We start from the raw sequence: 24,711 nt of genomic DNA on the forward strand, positions 1-24,711 counted from the left end.
CAAACCCCACCTTCTGCCATTGTGTCCCTGACTGTACTCTCCCTGGGGGGAGAGTACAGTCTTCTGTATAAGGGGTTCAACCAAACGCCATGATGTTAAAGCTTTTTTTCCAGGTGTTTTCCCCCCCAATTATCTGGCAACCCGAGGTTGAGCGCGCTTCTTGTACAGTAACCCAGATTGCGTTTTTGCGAAATACATATAGAATGACTCTTCTGACAGTATTACTGGAATTTCTCTTCTTTCATCCATTCTAGACCTTACATACACATTACAAACAAACAGGAACGTTGTGGAAACGTCGCGTCCACATTAACTTTCTAGGAACTAAGCCAGTGAGCCAACAATGCGCAGAGTGACAGGCGTCCGTTAGCTCGCCAAGCTTTAATTTGATTGGCGTAGAGCCGCCGTCGCTCAAAGCACGACCGGATCCGCTCCTGTCACCGCGGCGCCGCACCGGGCGGGGCGGGGCGTGACGGGGGTTACAGTGGAGCTCCGCCCCTCCGTCGGCCGTTCGGCCCGGACGTTCCGGGAAGGCGGAAGCGAACGAGCCGCGGCCGCGCGCGTCACTCCCCGGCGCGAGGGCCGCCGTCAGAGACCCGCTAAACCCGCGTTACCGCCCGCGCCTCACCGCAGGAAGGTCCCGGTCTAATCACGGTCTAATCCGGAGCCCCGTCGCAGGACCCGGGCCGGAATGGCTTTAATTCTGTTCACGAGGTCCCGCACTCCATGGACCAAAACCTCTAGGTCATTAAAGAACGAGTTCACAAAAGGTAAGCGTTATTCTTAGCACTGTAATTAGCGCTGTTTTTACCGTACTGTAATATTGGTATAACATGGATCGTTGTTGTTATAGTGACAGCTAGACTGACAGACTAAGGGGACAGGCGCCGGGTATCCTCAACAGAGCTGTTCTTTAAACACATTTTTTTCTATTGATAACACACAATAAGATATATTTGATTATATCTGATAAAGGCTGTAAATGTAAATGTATGTATCGTGCTTCTAGGGCCATTATTGTAGCGTTAGCTCACAGGCTAAAGCTCGAGAGAGCGGCCGAGCTGTGGGCAGCGCGAGTGTCGGTGGTCGTGGACGGGGGTTCGGCACGTGCCCCACAGACGCTTCCAGAAAGACCCGGGACCCCCCCTTCATGCACCCCAGACCGGCCCGCTCATTGTGGGTGCCGCACGCGTTTAACGGAGAAGGAAAGGGACCGCTGGTCGGGGTTCTGAAAGCCCCCCCAATACCCGCAGCGTGTTCTGTACCCGAGGGCACGATGGGGGGGGCTAAATCACTACGTTACTTCCCACTTCGAGCGTGAAAATGTCCTGTATGGGGACACGACCGATATGAAAGCTGGCACGGTGGCGGCGCCAAGGACTGGAGCCATGGCGGGGTCATGTGAGGACAGCAGGGGCGCTGCACCGATCACGTCACATTCACACTTTACACTGCTTCCGGTTACATCTCGGCCCCTCATCCATCTACGCAACCTCACGTTTGATAGAATAACATTAAAATAACATAGAATTCAGCAGTGTACCGGGCATGACTGTCTGTCGCTCTACTGACCCACCATAACAGGACATTGTCCTTCACTTCTCCTCATTGAAGGCGTGGCCACTCAAGTACAGCCAGGTGGTTAGAGCCTGCTGTAGATGTGTGTGTGTGTGTGTGTGTGTGTGTGTGATTGTCATTTGTGGTACTCAGCAATGAAACGTGTCCTCCGCATTTAACCCATCACGTATTACGAGCAGTGGTACGTGACACTTTGAGGGTTCACAAGTCCACTTCCTTGACCACTGCCCTAAAACCTCTCCACTACAGGTTTTACTGTAGTTTCTAGGTTGGCCCTCTTAACGAGCATCCATTCTGCCTGTGTAGCGGGCAGCGGTCCAGGTGCAACTGTGGTGTCACCGTACACACAACAAGTTCCAGGGTTTCCTAGCAACCGCTTTAACCATGTCTGTAGCCTGACAAGCCTTGGCCCGTCTAATTCTTGCCTTGTTGAAAAGGCTTTCGGGCCATGGCGTGGGCTCCCCAGCATCCCCTTTCTATGAGGAAATGTGACAAAATGGGCCTGTTGACTCTGTTGCTCCGGTATGCATGGGATGAGTGGCTCAGCTTTGGCCTCAGAACACATGCCACCTTGGGCTGAGTCAGTACTTCGGTAATGTGAACCTGTCCTGAACCAGCGCAGGTAAACATTAACCTCCAGACCACAGCGCGTTCTCACACCTTTACAATGCATGTTGCCAGGCAGGGAGATTAACTGTGGTACAGCGTAATTATCAAATTCCACTGGGTTTCCACAGGAAATGCACACGAGGAAACGCACTGGCCAATTGCAGAGTATTGTGTAGCCTCACACACACACACACACAGGGGGCGTGAAGGTCTGTTGTAAGGAGTACGTGACCCGAAACGGACCGCGTCATTCCGCAATTTCTCTTGTCCTCATGCTGGCGCAACGAGATATCAGAGGAACGCAACATTGAATCGCAGCCAATCAGAGGCAGCCCTTCGATCTGCATGGACTTCGTTGAGAAACTGCTTAGCTGCTGCCAATCAGCAAAAAAAAAAAAAAGCTGCACTTTGGACGGAAGAGACGTACACGCGTCTACACGGCACTGTACATATGAGGGTGATTCCTCTGTTTATGACTTTATCGCAGATTTCCATTCCTCGGCCGGGCTCTTCACGCGCGCACATCACTGTCAGGCCACGGTTTGCGCTCCAGTGGAGCTGAGAGGCCTGGGCCCGGCGTGCCCGTCTGTGCGTTATCACGGTTAAAGAGGGCTGCCTGGCATGATAAAGGCTTCACACGCTGTCAGAGACACCAACAGGCCTCTACGGATATCAGTGTCTAGCTAGCGATATGTCTAATATGAAATACACTATGTTTAAACGTAGGTTTGTGTGAAACACATCTGGGTTTTGTGTTCTATTGCATTTTTCTGTTGGAGCTGCTGTCCATACCCAGCGCTGTAAATGTTTTGTGTAATGTGTAATTATATTTCCTTTTCTTTGAGGAGTTGTGATTAGAATTATGATTATTTCCATCATGTTTCTGCAGAAATCTGGAAAGTGTCAGGTCTGCATGTGTGACATTATGGCCTAAGTTGTGATATGCTGTGGATAAAGTGGATCCATTAATATCCATCTAATAATATCTCTTTCTGTCTCGCTCTACAATGAATACATGGAGGATCTGATGCTCTAAGCTTTAGTACACAGGGGGTGTACATTTGGGTGTGTCTCACACGTCTTGTTTAGTTTCCATAGCAGCCGAGCACCATCATAAAGACAGCTTGTTGAGCGCATGCTGCCGGTGTTGCGCCAGCGCCAGGTTTCGAGTGCAGGTCAGGGTCATGGCGAGGTCGTGCTCTGAGCCAGATGCTGGGGCGTGCAGAGCATAGCTCTTCATTGAGACTTTCTCCTTCCTGCTTAATGGAGTTAAATGCAGTGGGGAAAGGGTCAGCGAGGGAGGATTACTCCTCTTTTACTCCAGCGCATTAGTGCGCGTGTGTATATTTAGAACAAGAAATGAGAGGATTTGCTGGTTTGTAGTAAGGGTCCCTGTCTGGGAGATAGTTAGTTAGTCTGTCTGTTGTCGTGTGGTTCTATGTTGATGGATTTTTTTGTCTGGCCAACCCCAGATCCACTCGTTTTCAGTGCATAGCATGAAAGTGAACCACCACCATAATGAATTGGAGTCAGACAGAGCGGTTAAACAGCAACCGTTCCAGAGTTGATTGAAAGTGAAGTGATTGTCATTGTGAAACACTGCAGCACAGCACACTGTGACACAACGAACTGTGTCCTCTGCTTTTAACCATCACTTTGCTCACCTCAGTGGAACCTTGGCGGTTTGTGATTCGATTCGGCAACCTTCTGATTACGGGTCTGTTTCCTTACCCGCTAGGCCACCACTGGCCTAAAAAAATGAATTATGAAGATGGGGTAGTGTGCGAAGCCCCTGCTGAGAATTTGAGAATTTCATTTGACCTATGAAACCCAAGATTGAGTAATCTGCGTGCTAGAGAGGTAGAATGCATTTCACGTACTACATGATAACATTACGATTTACCCATTATAATATCAAAGTGTTCAAAACCTGTTCTGAGAAACTCCAGATTCTCTTATCTACATGAAATCCAAGGAATTAACTGTTTTATTATAATTGCCAGATACCTGCTTTGATGTGTGTGTGTGTGTGTGTGTGTGTACACACGCTAATCTTTACATCCTGTGTCAATTATGGGTTATGGCTCACCAGCCTGTGCCTGGACCTCCGGCCTCCCTAACTCTGGAAATGATGGGATTTCCACTGCAGGGTGGGAAAGTGCTGAACCTTCCAGGGACAGAACGTGGCTCTGCTGTCACGAGGGCATTGGCATGCCTTTATTTGTTCTAGGGAATGTTCAGGGTTCCTGTGCTTAAGCACATGGATGAAATGTCTTCTGCATTTCCAGACCAGTAATATTACTCCTTATATGTTGGCACCTTTATTTAGGTTTTATGGGAGTTTAGGGCGGGGTTGGCTATAAATCACCGGTCGTACTGTACTCCACTAAACTGGGTACAGGCCCTCTCACAGCAGTAGAACTATTTCACAGTTCTTGAGAGCATTGGAGGAAGTTCTGTGAATTTGTTACTTAGTAATGTCTGTTTTGGGGAACTAATTTTTCTAATACTGAACTATATTCTAAATGTACTAATTTGGGGAACTATTATTATAACTAATAAAAACTAAACTTAGGTTTAAACGTATTGACCAGGAATTGACACTTAATGAAGCTGCATCAGGATTGCAATGTCACATTTTGTGTGCATAATTGTCCTTCTGGCGAGTGTAAATATAATTTTTAATTCAAGAAATAGGATTTTCATGCTGCTAATCTATCACACTCCTTTTTTTAGTGTGTGATATATATGAAAACCTCAACGGCATCCGCTTTAGTTTTATTATATGTAGGCAGGTCTGTAAGTGGCATTTATTTTTAGCATGACTGCCCTAGAATGCGCGTGACCAATTAGCAATAATCAGGCATGATGAAGACTTTTAGTTGACACATCATAGTATTACGGGTTTGATCAAATGTGGCAGTGGAAAAACTACTGAGAATAATATCTATCCGGGTTATTTTGGATCCCCTCTACATCTCAGGGCAGTAAACCCTTGTTAAAGTTTAAAGCATATGTCCCATGTGTTTCCCATATTTTTCCATTCCACTGGAACCTGCCTATACATCAGTCATCTCAGCATTCTAAATGACTAATATGTTCATGCGTAATAAAAATGTTGGATTTACAGTGGGGGGAAATAATTATTTCATCTCCTGCTGAGTTTGACCACTTACAAAGAAATGATCAGCCTATAATTTCAATGGTAGGTGAGAAACTGAACAAAAAAATTTGAAAATCCTATCATTAACAATACTGCAAAAAAAAAAAAGATTTCATGAATGAAAATAAGATTTCTGTCTCCCAGTTGTATTTTAAAAGTGTAAAACACCCATCCATAGAAACATCAATCTGTCCAGATTCCAAACTCTGTGCCATGGCCAAGACCAAAGAGCATTTCAAGGATGTCAGGGACAAGATTTTGGAGCTTCACAAGGTTGGAATGGACCAAGCAGCTGGGTGACAAGGTGACAACAGTTGGTGCGATTATTCACAAATGGAAAAAACAAACACACGTGTATCTATGCCACTAAGGAGGAACTTGATCTCTAGAAAACACTACGCCGTGAAGGGCCCCTGCTCAAGGAAGCCACTAGAGGTTTGCCACTGAAAATCTAAATTATTCAGAGCAGGACCAGGTGAATGTGACGTGGTCAGATGAGACCAAAATGGAGCTCTTTGGCATCTACTCAACTCGCCATGTTTGGAGGAGGAGGAATGCTGCTTATGAACACAGTCCCCACCGTCTAACTTGGGGGTGGAAATATTATGCTTTGGGGGTGTTATTTTGCCAAGGGGACAAGACAACTGCATCAAAAGGAGGATGGATGGGACCAAGTACTGTCAAATGTTGGGTGAGAACTTCCTTCCAGCAGCAGGGACATTAGAGAGGATCTACTGTGGACTGGGACAGAATGCTCCTGAGATAACAAACCTTGTGGCAACTACAAGAAACATCTGACCCCTTTTATCGGCAACTAAGGTCTTGCTAAAGCACAGTCCGAAAGTAAAAGGGGTTTAATACTTATGTCATTAATGTAAATTAATTTATAACTATTTTAAAATGCATAACAATGTCATTGTTCTATCTTTGTTACTGTTCAAATAAAACTACAATTCAAATTGTAAACTGATCATTTCTTTTTAAACGGACAAACTTACAAAATCACCAGGATGTCAAATAATTATTTTGCCTTCACTGTGTTGTCGTGCTAATGCTCTGTATTGGCGGTTTGTTGCTTCACAAGGCAGCATCCTCACATCTGAACGAGTTTGAGTGTGGAGTCATGATATGATAGAGGGATGATCGTCTCTGAGCAGTGCTCTGCTGGGAATTTTGAGTCCTGCCAGTTATATGGATGTGCCAAAAATATTATTCCAGACCACATACAGTACTAGGCAATGCTATTCCCTAATGACAGTGTCCTCTTTCAACTGGACACACTTCAGATGGGTCAGGGATGGTTTGATGAACATGGCAAAAGAAACATCCAAGGTTTTGATTTTACCACCAAATCATCAGGATCTGTTTGGGCTTCTATACGATGTGCTGGAAATAACAAGTCCAAACAGATTTAAAGGATCTGCTGCTTCTTGGAAATAGATACCACAGGTCACCTTCAGAGATCCTGTTGAGTTCATGCCTCAATAAATCAGAGACCTACACAACATAAGGCACTGGTTTTAATATTTGTGATATTTCAGTTAGACTGGAAACTTTTGTGTGTGTATATATGTGTGTGTGTGTGTGTACTGAAGGCTGGGCCATGACCCTAATTAGATATTTGTATAGTGGCCATGTCCTCTTTTTGACCAGGCAAGACCTCTGGCTGACCAGAATATGATCTTGTTGTTAATCCCTCAGAACTCAACAGGTGCTCTGTTATAAATGTGAACACTCCTTTGAGTGTGTGTGTGTGTGTGTGTGTGAGTGATAACTCTTTGATTAAACACCTTTTCCATTGAAACTCCATTTGCCTGCATAATACATCAAAGATCCTGATTTGTGATCAGCAATTTATTTATTTATTTTTAAAAATCTCTCTTTCTCTGTCGCTCAGGCTGGTTGTCAGAAGGTGCCTGTTTCAACTGCACAGCTCTAAGATTGTACACCCAAAGGTAACATCAGACCTAAACAGTCCACTCCCTATGAAAAGCAGTCTGTTGATTGATCAGTGACTGATTACTTCTGTGTGTTTTGTCCTCCATAGTCCTGATTTCATCCGAGGTGGATCGGTGACTCTGACAGCGTCCCTCAGTCCTGGCTCGTACGTGTGTGACCATCGTTCTCAGCGTCTGTATTGTGCCACCCTCGTTCCCAGTGGCCGGTGGACATACACGGGACTCACAAACACACGCAATCTTCCTGCTCGGTGGATACACACCACTACACGTCTCTGTGATGACTCGAAGGTGGAACAATCGCTGCGGTCGCTGAAGGACAAGAACAAGAAACTGGAGGAAGGGGGGCCAGTATACAGCCCCACAGACGATGTTGTGCCTGTCCAGCGGTCGCTAGGGCAACGCGTGATTGATGAGGTGAAACACTACTACCATGGATTCCGCTTGCTGTGGATCGACATGACCATCGCTGGACGTATGCTGTGGAGAGTCCTCAATGGCCACACACTCTCACGCCGGGAGAGGAGACAGGTACGGACACACACACACACACACACATACATAACACAATTATATGTCAGATGTAATGAGCCCCGAATCAGTGTGCCTTTTTTCTAGAGTTCCATGAGTCACGCGATTCTCATGGACCTTCCACTGGACGGGGGCCATGTTGACTATTAATCACTTGACTCACATAGAATGGGGGGTGGGGGGCAGTGGTTCCGCTCCGCACAATTTACTCGCCATCCGTGTAGATGCTGATACTTTACGGAAACTGCAGAGTGTGAAAACGTAGTCCGTGTCCAAAAGACCGTTGCTGGTAAAACACATTTGGTAACTGAATGGAGTCATGGGATAAAACTGAGTCCTTAAACATGGCTGCTGTAAATGAAGACTGGTTCACGTGGGTCTAATGTGGCCTCCCTGCTGTTACCTTGATACACCGTTTTTGTGTGTGGGTTTGTGCGTGGCAACAGATGGCTGCCTATAGAAAAGAGGACTGGAACTTAATGTTCTCTCTAATTTAATCCCAGCCCTCAAGCCTCTGATTGGATCAATTATTAGGATTAATGATTTAAATCAGACACACGCTGGGCATTTATGGAATGCTTCCTTGGAATTCCAGGGAAGCTGGATGCTGGATAAGATTTGAAAGAGGCCACTTGGGTAAATTGGGTAAATGTGATATATATATGTGATATATATATATATATATATATATATATATATATATATATGTGATATATATGTGATATATATATATATATATATATATATATATATATATATATATATATATGTGATATATATATGTGATATATATATATATATATATATCACATATATATATATATATATCACATATATATCACATATATATATGTGATATATATATCACACACATATATATATATATATATATATATATATATATATATATATCACATATATATATGTGATATATTTACATAATACATAATCTTTTTAAAAATTGTACATTGCATGTACATTGACATTTCTGGTTTTTAAATCTTCTCAGACATCATTTATATGATGTTCAGAAAGACAGTTGCAGTGTGAGGGCGAATGCACCCGCTCCATCTCTGCTGTTTCTCTCTGCTCTGTATTTATTTAATGAGAGCATTAATAAAGTATATAGGCTTAGTTAATAATGGCTCAGTGGCTCAGTGAAGACTTAGGCAAGATCTGGTTAAGGTTTTGTGTAAACATGGTTATCAAGAGTAAAAGAATCAAAGCCTGTAAATGAGAAGACACAATTATTCAATTATTATTCAGATTTACAATCTATACAATTATTCAGACTTAATTTGGGTTTATAAACTCACACTGACTATGCTGGGTTTAAAAATACATTATATGTAATTAAGATGTTGGTTAGTGAACTAACCAACAGGATTTAATCAGGATTAGTGCGAGTTTAGTGTACAAGGATCATGCAAAATGACACATTCTCTGTGCTTTCCTGGGAATTATGTAGATTAAAAAAAAGGTTTTGCTGAAACTGCAGTTTGGCTACAAGGAACATATAATTTTTGGCTGTAGTATTGAGTAATAACAGTGGTATCTGTACGTTCTGGATTTATATGTATTGTCGTAAGGACACAATAGTCTAAATATGTGAAAAACTGTTAGGATAATTTAATTATGGCTTATTAACTATATCTGTTCATTTGGCCAGGTAGCCATTTTCTTATCCCCTCAAAAAAAAAAATCTTTAAAAAGTTGGGCTGATAACATCAGTAACATTAGTTTAGTGCTTCTCAAATAGTTGGGTGTACCCCGCCAGCAATGAGCTTTTTTTGACGTGTGTACAGTTAGCAGTGAGTCCTGTATTTGGCAGACATTAATAGAACTTTGCTGGATTTTCTGTTGTCCAATTCCACTAAGTTGTGTATGTCTGAGAACTTAACACACACGTAAATTGTCAAAATGCGAAATAAGACAGCCACTGCGCTTTTGACTATGCGACGTTTCAAAGTAAAAATCTGTAAAAACTTTTACTTTTTACTCTTAATTTACCTTGCATTAATGTATTTTTTATATCTGTAATATCCACCAAATTTGCTTACTTATTTCAGGACAATTAAACCCTCTTAAATCTTATGCATTATGGACCTCCAGGCTGGAATATACAGTATCTTACAAAAGTGAGTACGCCCTTCACATTTTTGTAAACATTTGATTATATCTTTCCTTGGGACAAGACTGAAGATATGATACTATGATGCAGTGTAAAGTAGTCAGTGTATAGCTTGTATAAGAGTGTAAAATTGTTGTCCCCTCAAAATAACTAAACACACAACCATTAATATCTAAACTGCTGGCAACAAAAGTGAGTACACCCCTTAGTGAAAATGTCCAAATTGTGTCCATTTTCCCTCCCCGGAGGTGTGTAGTGTTACAAGGTGCCAGGTGTGGCTGGAGAGCAGGTGTGTTATACTGGTCACTGGAAGTTTAACGTGGCACCTCATGCCAAAGAACTCTCTGAGGATCTGAATTGTTGCTCTATATAAAGATGACCTGGGCTATAAGAAGATTTGCAGGCCCTGCAGCACGGTGGACAAGACCATGCTGCAGTTTAAAAGGACGGGTTCCACTCAGAACAGACCTCGCCATGGTCTACCACAGACCCTCAGCATCATATCCAGAGGTCGTCTTTTGAAATTAGACGTATGAGTTGAAGGAGTCTGGGTTGGCCTGTCAGAGCTTAGACCATACGTGGGACACTGCATCAAATTGGTCTGCATGGCGGTCATCCCAAATGGAAGCCTCTTCTGAAGATGAAGCACAAGAAAGCCCACAAAAAATTTACTGAAGACAAGAAGACTAAAGACTGTGGGGATTACTGGATCCATGTCCTGTGGTCGGATGAAACCAAGATAAATGACGATTTGGACGTTTTCCACATTGGACTTACTCACTTTTTTTTACCTGCGATTTAGATTTATTAATGGCGGTGTGTTTAGCACTATACAAGCTGTACACCGGCTACTTTACACAGTGTCGAGGTGTCATATCTTCAGTCTTGTCCCAAGGAAAGATATAATCTTAATATTTACAAAAATGTGAGCGGTGAACTTGCCTTTTATGAGATGTACTCTAAATATGGGGTGTGCAGAGCCCCCTTACTCCCTCTACCTACATAAAAAATGCGGAGGCTGCCGGCCCTAGTATGAAATGGGAGTTGAAAATCGAATCACGGTTACGTGTTGTGCGTTTGCCGTGTGTACCAGCTTGTGTGCCGTTCATATAACCTGTTCATTCACAACGGCCACTTTCACTACCTCTATAGCGCCTCTCCTTTTTTTCCCCTACTTACACAATCTCCACCACTTCTTTTTTTATACCTACATCACTCCTAATTCTTCATTTATTTCCCCTTTTCTTTCCCTCTATCCTTCCTCCCCTCCATCTCTCTCTGCCTCATGTGGACAAAGGGACTTCTTAGAAGTGATATGCATGTCAATAGGCGCAGTACAAAGACCCTTTCATGCTCGCTGGCTTAAATCGGCTTCCAATAGAACCCCCGTAGAGGCAGGTGTGGAGGGGGGGCCCTCACCCTGTAAACCCCCACCCTACTTTTCCTCTGGTTCTTCACTCCTAATGCTGGATAATGATGTGTGATGTCCATTCCCTCTCCCTCTCTCTCTGTAACGCATGCATGCTCTGTGGCCCTCCCCTTCCGACCGAGGCTTTCCCACTGAGGCGCCCTCTTGTTGTCTCCATGGAGACATGTGAAGTTGGACATGTGAAAAAAAAGGAATGGTTGGTGGGACATTAAAAAAATGGAGGGAAGGAAGGGAAGGGGAAGGCCTGGATCTCATTGGCCCCCTTCTCTGGCTAAAAATAGCTGATCTCAGGGTGCATGACAGTCAAATTTCTCCTGACAACCATTTGCTAACTAACTATGGTTCATTTCAAGAGGGTGGAAAAAGAGTATGGTCATTGCTTCAGGGATTTTATGATTTTCCTGCAATACTTATTAGAAGGACAATGTTGACTGCCGTCAAGTGAAATTGCCACCTTGGGAAGATTTTATTTGAACATTGGCCTTGTTTTTTCCATTTTCCGACCCCAACATGAAGTTTCTTTTGTGATGTTTTTTCTTCCCAGTTCCTGAGGACATGTGCTGATGTTTTCCGACTCCTCCCTTTCTTGGTTTTCATCATCGTTCCATTCATGGAGTTTCTCCTTCCTGTGGCCCTAAAGCTTTTCCCAAACATGCTGCCATCTACCTTTGAAACTCAGTCTAAAAAGGTCAGAGCTTTAACCTTTGCCCTTTGACTCTTAGCCTTCTGCTATCTTAGATTTGAACTGAATGATGAATAATATAAAGGAGGATGAGCATGACTATGTGTACACAGATGCCTTACAAATATGTGTTGTGTTTGTGTAGGAGGAGCGGCTGAAGAAAGAGCTGCGAGTGAAGTTGGAAATGGCGAAGTTTTTGCAGGACACCGTAGAGGAGATTGCCCTCCGGAACAAAGCAGACAAAGGCAATGTCACCAAAGAGTTCTCCACATTCTTCCAGAAGGTAACGGTAACATCATGTAACTTTGTGTTTTTACCTGCCCTCGTTCCTAATAATGAAAGCAAGTTGTCATGATAAAGAACTGTGTGTTGAATGTATTTGTTGTATTTACATGCAGCGGCCTGAAGACTACAGTAGCAAAGCACAGCACATAACAGCCTGTTTTTTGCTGGAGTATTCTAGTACACTGCAGTTCTGAACAGTTTTGTGGCGCCATCGTGTGGCAGCTCTCAGAATAGGAAATAGGCACAATTTGCTCACATTCTAGATTATAGGGTCTTGTTACACTGTGTGTACACACATATTTGAGTGCAACATGAAATGTAACAAAAAGTAATACCATTTATTTAAGGTATTTGTGTTTAATCTAAGGATTTGTGTTCACGTTAGGCTGCATGGTGGCTACATGGCATGTTATACTACAATACCAGTCAAAAGTTTGGACACACTTACTCTGTGGCAGTTCTGAAGAATTCATTGCAAGAAAATATTTAGTGTTTGTTGCATCAGGAGAAAGTATGTTGTCAAAAGCCACTTCATGAGATGCTCATTAACATGAGTGATCGATAAGAAAGTGTTTAGTAAAACCCTCTCCATTGGCTGGAGAGAAGCCATGTGTGAAATGCTGCCATGACAGCAAAAACTCCCTGCTCTGGAATGACGCAAATGTTCAACTTTCTGCCTTGTTTGCTATTTCATAGTCCTCTGTGTTTTATTTCATAGTCCTCTGTCTTCAGTTTTGTTCTTAATGTAAAAAATGCAAGACCTATAAATGAGTAGGCACGTCCAAACTTTGTCTATATATAATGAAACAGATACATGCAAAAACGGACACTGTTATATATTACCGTGATTTGTTAAGTTGTTAATATTATTCTTTCATCCGTCAGATCCGTGACTCAGGGGAGAGGCCCAGTAATGAAGAGATCATTCGTTTCTCTAAGCTGTTTGAGGACGAGTTGACCCTTGACAACTTGACCCGTCCGCAGCTGGTGGCGGTCTGTAGGCTCCTGGAGCTGCAGTCCATTGGCACCAACAACTTCCTGCGCTTCCAGCTCATCATGAAGCTGCGTGCCATACGGGCTGACGACAAGGTAGGAACAAGCATTCTTAGCCATCTTCAGCTAGTTTCTGGTTTTATATTGCCATTGCATCCAGTGTTAAAATGGATTCTTATTACAAAAAATCACATGTTACAATTTCCCGTAGAATGCTTGATACCTGTATTGTAAAGATGCCGATAGCAGTTCCATTTTCAGTTTGTTTCTTAGTATTAAAGGTGGCTAGAAATGGCGATATGTATAAAGTGTGCTTTGGCCATTGTGCTTCGCCGTTCAGAGAGCGGCAGCTTAGACGGTCGGATCTGGAATTTGTCCCCTTATGTCGTCATAAGGGGAAGTTACCTCCCCTTTGTCGTGCTTTTTCTGCCCATAGAATTTCCCACCCCTCTCCTAAAAAAGTAACTAGTCATGGCTTCCAAACATTGCGGTTTGCCCGGTGATTGAATATAAAAATGAGCACAAATGTGTTTTTTTCCATCGTGCAAGACTCTGAAGAACCAGTGGTTTCATAACATTTTTTGTGGAAATTTACTGGCACGACTTCCTGTTTGTGCCAAACATTGCCCGCTCAGCTGCTATAGACTTCTCTCCTCCTCATACCTCCTCTCTCCACCTCATTAGCGTTTAAAGCTACAGTTTAAAGCGTTCAAAGATTTTCCTGGGGAAATCTTATTAATTCAGATACAGTATTATGGGACCACTAATACATATAAGAGCAAAAATTCATTTCATGTCAGGACCTTTATTATTGTGTGATTTTAATGGAATCAATGCGGTCATATAGCTCATAGCTGAGGAGGGGGTGGACAGCCTGAATGTGAATGAGGTCCAGGCCGCATGTCGTGCCAGAGGGATGAGAGCACTGGGCGTCACAGAGGAGAGACTGAGGGAACAGCTGAAGCAGGTAAGATAGATCCATACATTTCTGCAGGACCCTGCTTCTGAAATGTTTATTCAGCTTATTAGGTTGATTTCTTGCGGAACGGTGTGAGAAGCGCATGCAACAGGTTGTGGTTAATATTCCAGTGGCTGGAGCTGCATCTGAACCAGCACATTCCCACCTCACTGCTGCTGTTGTCCAGAGCAATGTTTCTGCCGGACACACTGTCCCCCGCCGACCAGCTCAAAACTACACTACAGAACCTTCCAGAGATTGTGGTATGTGTGTGTTGCATGTTTGTGCGATGGAGAGAGAGTATTACCTGCTTTAGATGAAATCATTATGAAATCATCATGTGTCTCTGTCCACTGTAGGCCAAGGAGGCACAGATGAGGGTAGCAGAGCTGGACTTCTCTAAAGTGGACAACAAGACCAAGCTGGAGACGACACTTCAGGAGGAAAAAGCCATCCGAGAGGAGGAGCTGGAACGTGAGAGGGAGAGGCAGGCCGACGCTGCAGAGAAAGCTGCACGGGTCAGAAATCTGCCCACTCACTAATGCGAATGGGGTCACTCACTTCACACTAAGCTCATTTGTCTCCTAGAAAGCATAAAAAATGTTTCACTCTTTTCATGCTGAGGATATTTGTCATATTATATACAGTTTTCTGTCATATGTGCTTTTAAGAGGTAGTTTAGTGGTTACTGAAGATGAGGTGAAGATTTAGTTTTTGCTATATTGTTTTGTGTGTGTTTTTGGCAAGGAATCATAATTCTGCAACAATCCCACTAATGCTTATTTCTTGTTTGCCGACTGTTCATAGGAGGGTGAGCTACTGGAGGTGGACAGTGCTCGGCGATTGGATGCTGATCATTCTCTGTCCAGCGTGGATGTGGCCATCCATTCAGAAACACTCAGAGACATGGCACCAGCTCTAGAAGGCATTAAGGTAACACACACACACACATTGCACTCTGTCCAAATTGTACATTGTGCCATTGTACTCTGTCTAATGAGAATATCATTCTCATTCAACCCATTTTAAGATGTGAAATATGTGTATTTCATTCCATATATGCATTCCAAAATATTGTTCATGGTGTTTGTGTACATTTAGCGCTATTAATCTGAACTTCTACGGACTTCAGATACACAGACACCATGTAATAGAGAGCATTCAGGTATTCAAGGAGATCTCTGGGGGGGGCACTCTACTTATCATGTTACAGGGACTGCTTTGGCTAATCTTTTCTTACGTCTGTCTGTTCATTTCTGTTGTCTCTCCTTTGCCCTACTGCTTTAAAGTTTTGTCTGTGTGTGCTCATTCCTCCATGCTGTGAAGTTTGAGCAGTGGCAGAAGTACCTGCATATACAGGTTAGACATCGGTATACAGATCAAACTACACAGACGACATGCTGCCCTTTTGAAACAAAGCAGTGCGTAAGGACCTCTAGTGGACACGGTTGTCACTGCAATTGGAAATGTTAATTATTTTGAAAATGCAGTGATCTTTACCATCTTCTTATGTGTACGTTTACTACATGGTTTGGTTTTAAAGAGCAGTGCTGTCTGTGCCCACTGTCTCCTTCTAGCCTTTCATAGAGTTTGCAGCAACTATGCTGTCCTACTTGTGTGTTAGCACGTTGTAACCTCTTACTTCCCCTCCGGACCTACCCATGTCTCAACTCTTGATCCGACTTGCTCCATTCCCTACCTGTGGTGATATGTGAGGTTCTGTGTGATCTACTTGCCCTTCCTGTATTTCTTCCTGTTTTAGATTACAGAAAAAACAAGTGACAAGTGCTCCACCTCCCCATGGAAATAAAGAACAGACGTTGATTCAGCAGTGGTCTCACTGGCTACAAATGTCCATGTATTTCACTGGACTTTTAACTTTCAAAATTTCAAAAATTCACCTAATCCGTAATGTCCTTCTTTAGTTCCTCAAGTTACTGTCCTTCTGTTGTCTGTATAATATCTGAATATGATCTGTGTTTGTGTAATGGCGTGTGAGTAATGTGTTAATTGTATTGTGTGTTGGCTTGTATATGTGTGTGACTGACCTCATTTGCACTATTTCAGGGTGAGGAGATCACTAAGGAGGAAATTGACATGTTGAACGATGCCTGTACTAAACTGAGGGAACAGAGGAAGCTGCTGACCAAAGAGAAGGAGGAGCTGGAAGACCTGAAAGATGATGTTCAGGAGTACAGTGAGGTGTGTGTGTGTGTGTGTGTGTGTGTGTGTCTCGTTTCTGTGTTCTACAACTGGAAGATTCTTTGTCCATTGCCTTGGGGTTCTTATTAAAAAGCAGGCCAAAGCACTAAAGGTACAATATCTATGTTCTGACAACTTTGGACTCCATAAAATAGGCGGCAGCATTTCACCAGAAAGCTGCAGTGTGCAACCACACACTCCTGAAAAAGCCAAATCAAAAGCGAAACTGAAAAGACATACATTCAGCAACTATTTAACTGCACCTGCCTCTTAATTAATTGCATTTCTGGTATAACATATTAGATTTTTATCTTGTTAGATTTTCTGATCGCCTGTTCACAAAAAGATGTAGAGGGTGAGGAGTGTGAGGTCAATTGTTGTATTAATGGATCCATTCATTGGCTGATTAATAGTAGGAACATTACCTTCAGTGAAAGTGAAGTGATTGTCATTGTGATAGACAGCACAGCACATGGTGTTACAACGAAATGTGTCCTCTGCTTTTAGCCTATCACCCTTGGTGAGCAGTGGGCAGCCATGACCTTAACCGCTAGGCCACCACTGCTTTTACATAACTGACAGGAGGTAGCGCTGTAAATCTTGACCCGACCTGCCCCCACTAAAAGGGTCAGGCACAGGCGAAGATTTACAGCTCTACGTCCTGTCAGTCATCGTGAAGGTAAAGACTCTAATAGTAATCATGTCGGGTTGAGCTCGCTTGGTATGTGAACACAAACTTCCGGTCTATAGTACCTATCCTTTTGATGATCTGATTCACTGGTTGCAAATTTATTTTTGGGGATTGGTAAAAGTGTTTTGCATGTTGTAAATTTGTTTTATTAAATGTTGATTTTAAAAAGAAATGTTAATTTAATGTCTTGGCCTCTGTCGTCAGTTTATGCTTTTAAATGATCGCGAGAGATGCAAAAATGTATGCTGAGTAGGTGAAACAGAAACAGGGCATTAAAAACGGAAACAAAGCAGGGCTTTTTAAAAGCTGTACTTGTCTGGTTGTATCTGTCATTTTAGGCCTGATTAGGAGGTTCTAACATGAGGTTAGGTTATGATCTTGAGGCATCGTTACTACTTCTTCTGTTAAGTAACTCAGTATAAGAGCTGTTATATCTCCACATTATATTAATCATTTTACTCTAAAATCTTTTACACCTCCATAGACCCATATATGTTGCGAAGTTTTTCAGTACTTATTATAGATATATGTATATTATACATATATGTATATTATGATATATGTATATTATATATATATATATATTATAGTACATATATATAGATATATGGAGTTAAGGAAGCGGCCCCGTAATCAGAAGGTTGCCGGTTCGAATCCCGAGCCTGTCATGGCTGCCCACTGCTCACTCAGGGTGATGGGTTAAATGCAGAGGACAAATTTCACTGTGTGCATCGTGTGCTGTGCTGCTGTGTATCACATGTGACAATCAAATTTTTTTTTTTAGATTTTATTCAGCTTTCTTTTTTCAGGTTTGTCCTGGGCTAAGCTTGTAAATCAGTACATCACTGGACATTACTACATTAATATTGATTCATAACTTTGCTCATCTCTGTCAGGACTTACTAGAGATCAAGAAGGAACTCTCTAAAACCGGTCTGGAGCGTGAGGTAGAGGAGTCCAAGGCCAGTCAACGTCTGTCACGCCGCGTCAATCGTATGATCGGCCGCATTGATAAGATCATCACTGAGCTGGAGAAGGATAAGGTAGTGCTGGATGGACAGCTGGATGGTGGGACCACACCCCCTGTTGGGTAAGAGAGAGAGCAATAGAGAGCGATTGTGTGTACTTGTATGTGCGGATAGATGATTATCGGTGTGTTTGTGAATATGCATTTTGCATGTAGAATGATGAAAGTACGTCTGGGAATTTTGCGGTGATTATTGTACCCAACGCTATTGTACAAAAGCTATATTATACTAAAATCAATAGAGCACTGTAAAACATGACTGGTAGCTCTGGTATTTTCTTCAGATAATTAAATTGTTTCCCCATGGCATTAGGACAAATTATTGCATTTTTTTTTATTTCCAAGTATTACAACTATTCACAATACTCATACTCATAATTAACATTCCATTTAATCTAAATATTTAGCGTTACTAATAAAATATATGTATAGTATAGAGTAGCATGTATGTGAGTTTGCGTGTGTGTATTTGTTTGTGTGTGTATGTGGGGCTGGCTTTTCTTTTTAGAGGCTCTTCTTCTAAAAGATAAAGTTACATGCGTGATTTGTGAAGAATTGTAGAATGTGCGTTCCGGGGTCTGCTGTGCTCTCCAATGGTCCTGTGGTCCTTATGGCAGGCTGGCAAAGTAAAAATCTTTCACACAACATTCTACATGGCATATGTTTTCTGAAAACACAGAGGAAGTCTGTATTCTAACTAAACCTGGCTGGTATGTGAGTTTTTGTAATATTCATTTATTAATTTGTCCCAATACAACTCGCAGCAGAGTTACTCTATGTATTTAGAATGCATTGTTGCTAGTTATGTTTTTGGGGCCAAAAGTAAAAATAAACATTGTTCATTTCAGGCCATGCATCTTTTATTTGAAACAGAAACATAAAATTATTGGCTGGTTTTGCTGCAGCTTGATTAACTCTTGATTAGCTAACTCTATAATCTACTCACAATTGTATTTGCATCAGTGCATATTACAAACTGCTGAAAATTACATTTTTATAATTGTTTTATGCATTTTTTATGTAACTTAAATAATTTATTGTTCAATATATTTCTATTGGGAGTAGGGCCATCCAGTATATCCTAGTATTGCATCCATTCTAAACATCTAAATATCTAAACAGACAGCAAATGTCTTATATTAGTTACCTGACCTATAATGAATGACCTGTCATAAGGACCATGTCTGCTTGGCTTACGGTGAAATGGTGGTTGATGGATGACATCACAGGGGTGTCATTTAAGAACTTTGGGTTCCCAGCCAGTCAAAAAAAATCTGTCTTGTCAAAGATATCACTTTTAATTTTGAGTTTTTTAAATTTCACAGATTGTTCTTTGAGAAGTGTAATGGCACTCAGAGGTAAGCATTCGGGATGTGTGGACCTCCACTGTCTCGTTAACACTGAGAGTTCTGCTCTCATCCTGTTATTCTGGTGTGACAGCAGCACTGTAACTGGAGCAGATCCATGGTGTCGCTCTGCTCTTTACTGGCTGAAATGGACACGTCACCTTTTACATTAATCTGATTTTCCATCATTATTAATCATTTATTAATCATTATTAATCATTTTTTGTTTTACCTCAAATGACTGCAGTGTAACTTAAATGATATTAGAATTCGGTTTTTGCCAAAAAATGCACTAATTAAGCCAAAATTGACAAATGGCAGAACATCCATGCTGATGACAAAAATTATTAGCAGAACATTGGTTAAAGCAAAAGCCTCTGATTGGTCAATCTGGGAACCCAGTGCAGCAGTCTGAGCATGTGAATGGCTTGAAATGTGCTCCGCCTCCTGGTCTTCCTCCACCATCTTGCGGCTTGTGTTGCTGAGTGATCGTTTCCTGTATCCAGCTCACTCCTGTCCTCTAGGGAGAACCTCATCAGCATCAACGACCTCATCGGTGTCATGCGGCAAATCCAGAACATTCCGGAACATAAGCTGCTCAGCATCGGCGACGCCCTTGACGAGAACAAGGATGGAAAGATTGATATTGATGATGTCATAAAGGTGACTTGAGTAATCAATATTTCAAATAATGATTCAATAGAGAATATTGTCTGGGTCTGACATTTACATTTACATTTACAGCATTTATCAGACGCCCTTATCCAGAGCGACTTACAATCAGTAGTTATAGGGTTAAGTGTCTTGCTCAGGGACACAATGATAGTAAGCAGGATTCGAACCTGGGTCTTCTGGTTCATAGGCGAGTGTGTTACCTACTAGGCTACTACCACCCTGACATCAAACATTCAGTTCATTTGACCTGCAATCAAAATACTCCCATTTTCTAATAAATAAATAAACACACACACACACACACATACAGTACAGGCCAAAACACATGTTCCCATTCAATGTGTTTTCTTTATTTTCATGACCATTTACCATTTACGACCTCTTGAAGCTCATCGAGAGAATGCCAAGAGTGTGCAAAGCAGTAATCAGAGCAAAGGGCGGCTATTTTGAAGAAACTAGAATATAAAACATGTTTTCAGTTATTTCACCTTTTTTTGTTAAGTACATAACTCCACATGTGTTCATTCATAGTTTTGATGCCTTCAGTGAGAATCTACCAACGTAAATGGTCATGAAAATAATGAAAACACATTGAATGAGAAGGTGTCTCCAAACTTGGCTTGTACCTAAGCAGCCTCAAAAGATATGAACATATAGCAATAAACATAGTTCATAGGGTTCTAAAACATAAGGTCCAGAACATATTGGGATAAGGGGGGGGGGCTAGCGGTTAAGGAAGTGACCCATAATCAGAAGGCTGCCAGTTCGAATCCTGATCTGCCAAGGTGCCAATGAGGTGCCACTGAGTAAAGCACCTTCCCCACACACTGCTCCCCGGGCGCCTACCATGGCTGCCCACTGCTCACCAAAGGTGATGGTTAAAAGCAGAGGACACCTTTTGTTGGGTTACCGTGTGCTGTGCTGCAGTGTTTTACAGTGTTTCATGAAGTTTTCATGTGGCACTAATGTGACTAAAACGTTAAAAGAGTGGTTACTTTTGGTTTTGTTTTGTAGGTGGTGGAGCTCATTGACAAAGAGGACATCGACATCTCCACCACGCAGGTCGCTGAGATCATGGTGATGCTGCAGAAGGAGGAGAAACTGGTGGAGAAGGAGAAGGCCAAGGACAAGGCCGAAAAAGAGCAGGCTGCCACAGTTAAGAACTAAACCCACTGAGGTAAGGTCTTGGACGAGAAGAGGAGCTCCATAGCACCACTGAAGCTGGAGACCACCACAACAGAAGCCAGAATCCTCACCACGGCCCGGACCACACAGACGGCCTCGAATCTTTCCATGAAATCCAGCAGCAGGACTTCTGTTTCGCTTATTTAATCCTTGGAATTTAAAAATGCTGCACGCACAAATCAGAAACCCATTTCTCTTTTTGAACCAAAAATGATTGTATTTATTCAGAATTTGGTGTCAGGCAAAACGTATTTATTTATTGCAAATGAAAAGTGTTTAGTCTGTTTGGTTTTAGTCCCGTGTGTGTAAAAGGAAGAACAGAATTTTAAGAATGTACCTTAAAAGGTAAACGATGTAACTGAACTCAGATGAGTTGAAGGTGACTGACCTTTACTGCTCTCCTGCACTTTGCACATCTTCACCGCATCACCATCATTCCACACACCTCTTTTTCTCTTCCTCTCCCATCTTCATCAGGTTCCTGTTTTTGTTCTCGTCTGTTCTGATGGCGCTTGCTGCCGCGTTTGTATGAACTGGTGTTAACTGGTGCTACCGAAATGGGATGGCGTAACCAAAGAGTTGGATCTGATTGTGTAGCGAATATGCGCACCGACATGGTTCTTTTGTGGACACAGAGTGTGTGTGTGAGAGAGAGAGAGAGAGAGAGAGAGAGAGCCTGAATTATTCTGAATGGTGGATTGATTTATTTATTGATAAGATGGATTCCATGAACAGCTTGCGGTTAGTGTTTGAGGATTCTTACTGCTGACGTCTTAATTTGTGTTGACAAGGATTGTTTTCTCTGCTGTGGCCTTGAGCAGAACATGTCCTCCAACTCACAGGGACACACACACACACACTCACACTCTCTCACCTCTCTGTGACCTGCTGATAGACAGTTTTACCAACTGAGCTGTCTTGTGCATCTGTACCAGGAGCCAGCCTGCTCACATATCACTCTACAAGTGTGTGTATGTGTGTGTGATAGACGAGGTGCACAGGGACGCTGTCAACTCTTAACCGTCCCTGGAATCTGTGTGTTTGGACGTTTAGAGCTGAGTGTGTGCGCGCACGTACGTCATTCTGCCTTGGCCCAGACGGGCGAGGGTAGCCTGGGTACAGTCAGTCTAATGGCAGAGTAAACACTGTCTCGTCTCGCTCTCTCTCTTTCTCACACAGACACACGCACACACACACACACACACACACACACGCACACACACTCCAGTTTGAACGCAGAGCAGCGCAGGGTACTGCGGCCACCGCATACATCATCCCCCAACGTTAAACATGCCAACGTGAGCAGGACACTGTCCCTACCCTGACTCCGCTCTGCTTAGTGTTGGACGCCGACACAGACACAATGCAGGAGATGGGGGTCGCGCCACGCTCAGCGTTTCCATAACAACACGCTGTTTAGGTGCGCCTCACATCAGCACGGCCGCCTAGGCCTTCACATGTACTTCATGCAATAACTATCTGCTGTGTGCGCCGCTTCGCTACACGCTAATGAACTGAATGTACAATTGCACTGTAATGTTCACTTCTCAAGTCTTGAACTAGACTCCGGTAATAATCGTAAGTAAAGTGCGGAGGGAACATTTCGGGAGGGGTGGGGGTCGGGCCCGGGCTCGCATGCACATACGTACAAAAGCCGTCCTTTAGCAGCGTTGTGAGCGGTATAAATGATACATCCTGCTCGCAGCACACAAAGAGACTCCGCAGAGATATAGTGTCCATTTTTGCTCAATTTGAATTTTGGTTGATTGCGTTAATTTGCTTAGCACTGTGGACTGGTGGTGTCTGGTCCCATCTGAGTTAGATGGAGGTGGGTTGAGTGCCCATTGAACTCCATCTAATCAGACCAGGAAGCTGTGATGGCATCGAAATTTCTCAAAACCAATTTGCACTAAAAAGGACATCAATGACTGAAAACAGCATTTGGTAAATATGAATTAAAAAAAAAAAAAGTTATTTCCTGTTTTTGTTTGGACTGATGGTCAGTTGTATAGAAGGCCAATTTACTTAGCACCACAATGTAATATGTGATTATTACAATACCATACTTCACCCACTAATTTATTACTTTAAGATAATAAGTTATTGTTTCAAAGAAGTTAATCATTTTTTCCTACAGGGTAGGTTTTATTAAATATTTTTTTATGATGTTGACTGCAATGTGCTTCTATATGACAGGGGTAGAGAAGCGCTCTGTCCAAACATCCTGTTCTAGACACAGCAGTAACGTTGTCAGCAGACAGCAGCCCTTTATCCGTACTGACATAATATTGAACATTTTGGATTTAAAAACTCATTTAAAATGAGGGTGCCGGATTTGACGAGAAGCTCTAGTCGATGAATCTTTTTGAGAGATACTTGAAGGCCCGCAATATGTTCCCTCCTGTGCTCTTCAGCTTTATAGAAATTAGCAACTAGACTGTTCATTCATTTATGATATCTGTGTGTTTTGCCATGTGTATCACATTTCTTCATTAAAAGTATAAAAACAATATACTTTAAAATATCCAAATGGTTAGCTAATCAGTGTTTTATTGTTTTGAACATTACTTGAATCAGAATATTAGAGAATATTTAAAGCTTTTTATTTTGCCTTGGGGAAAAAAATATCTGTTAATGACTCAAATCTGCATCTATCAATGTGTTTAATAAAAGTGGTTGATACTTGTGAGTTGAGTCGTTTCTTTTGTTTTTATTATTCTATTTTTTTGTATATGTTCTGTTGAGCTCCTCCTGCATGAATCACCTTTTCGCTACAACCACCACCCCTTCTGTCCACAGCATTCTTTTTCATTCACTTTTCTTCACTTCCTTGTGCTTTTTCACCTCACTCACCTCGTGCGCAACAAATATTTCACCCGCAATAAGTGGAGAAGATAATAGCTCTCAATCCTTAAAGCTGGGGGGTAAATCACAAAAATCACTCAAATCATCTGCATAATAGAAAGACATAAACCTCCATTGGAGGATCAATAGATTGCATCAGATCAGACTGGACCGCCATCTGAATGTGTGTTTTCTAAGTGTAGTTCATTCATCACACCACCGCTATGCTTATCTTGTGTTGTAAAAAAAAAAAAACTGAACAATATTATATTTGGTGGTATTTTGCAGAGATCAGATGTGCTTTGAGATTAAAATGAGTGGACAATCAGTGAAAGGTCGTTTGAGGACTACAGTGTATGTATAGACATATTTTCTGGGTAGTGGTGGCCTAGCTGTTAAGTAGGTGGAATTGTTCAAATCCACC

General features: G+C 42.4%; 1 protein-coding gene across 8 annotated transcripts; it reads left to right on the forward strand.

Annotated features, from left to right (window-relative positions):
* The first annotated feature begins 514 nt into the window (after positions 1–514).
* letm1 (leucine zipper-EF-hand containing transmembrane protein 1) lies at positions 515–24,132 on the forward strand. 8 transcript variants are annotated; one of them, XM_028988758.1, is made up of 16 exons: positions 515–770; positions 7,248–7,305; positions 7,398–7,839; positions 11,944–12,087; positions 12,227–12,364; positions 13,252–13,455; positions 14,207–14,326; positions 14,449–14,580; positions 14,677–14,835; positions 15,125–15,250; positions 15,644–15,676; positions 16,385–16,519; positions 18,107–18,300; positions 19,563–19,595; positions 20,090–20,246; positions 21,273–24,132. In XM_028988758.1, the coding sequence occupies exons 1-16, from the start codon at positions 692–694 to the stop codon at positions 21,423–21,425; spliced, it is 2,307 nt and encodes a 768-aa protein (XP_028844591.1). In that variant the 5' UTR covers positions 515–691; the 3' UTR covers positions 21,426–24,132. The 8 variants fall into 8 exon arrangements, with proteins under 8 accessions (XP_028844591.1, XP_028844599.1, XP_028844616.1 ...); XM_028988766.1 differs by having other exon boundaries at positions 20,108–20,246; XM_028988783.1 differs by lacking the exon at positions 19,563–19,595.
* The last annotated feature ends 579 nt before the right edge of the window (positions 24,133–24,711 follow it).

The sequence above is a fragment of the Denticeps clupeoides genome, chromosome 1, assembly GCF_900700375.1.
Source record: "Denticeps clupeoides chromosome 1, fDenClu1.1, whole genome shotgun sequence".
NCBI lineage: Eukaryota > Metazoa > Chordata > Actinopteri > Clupeiformes > Denticipitidae > Denticeps > Denticeps clupeoides.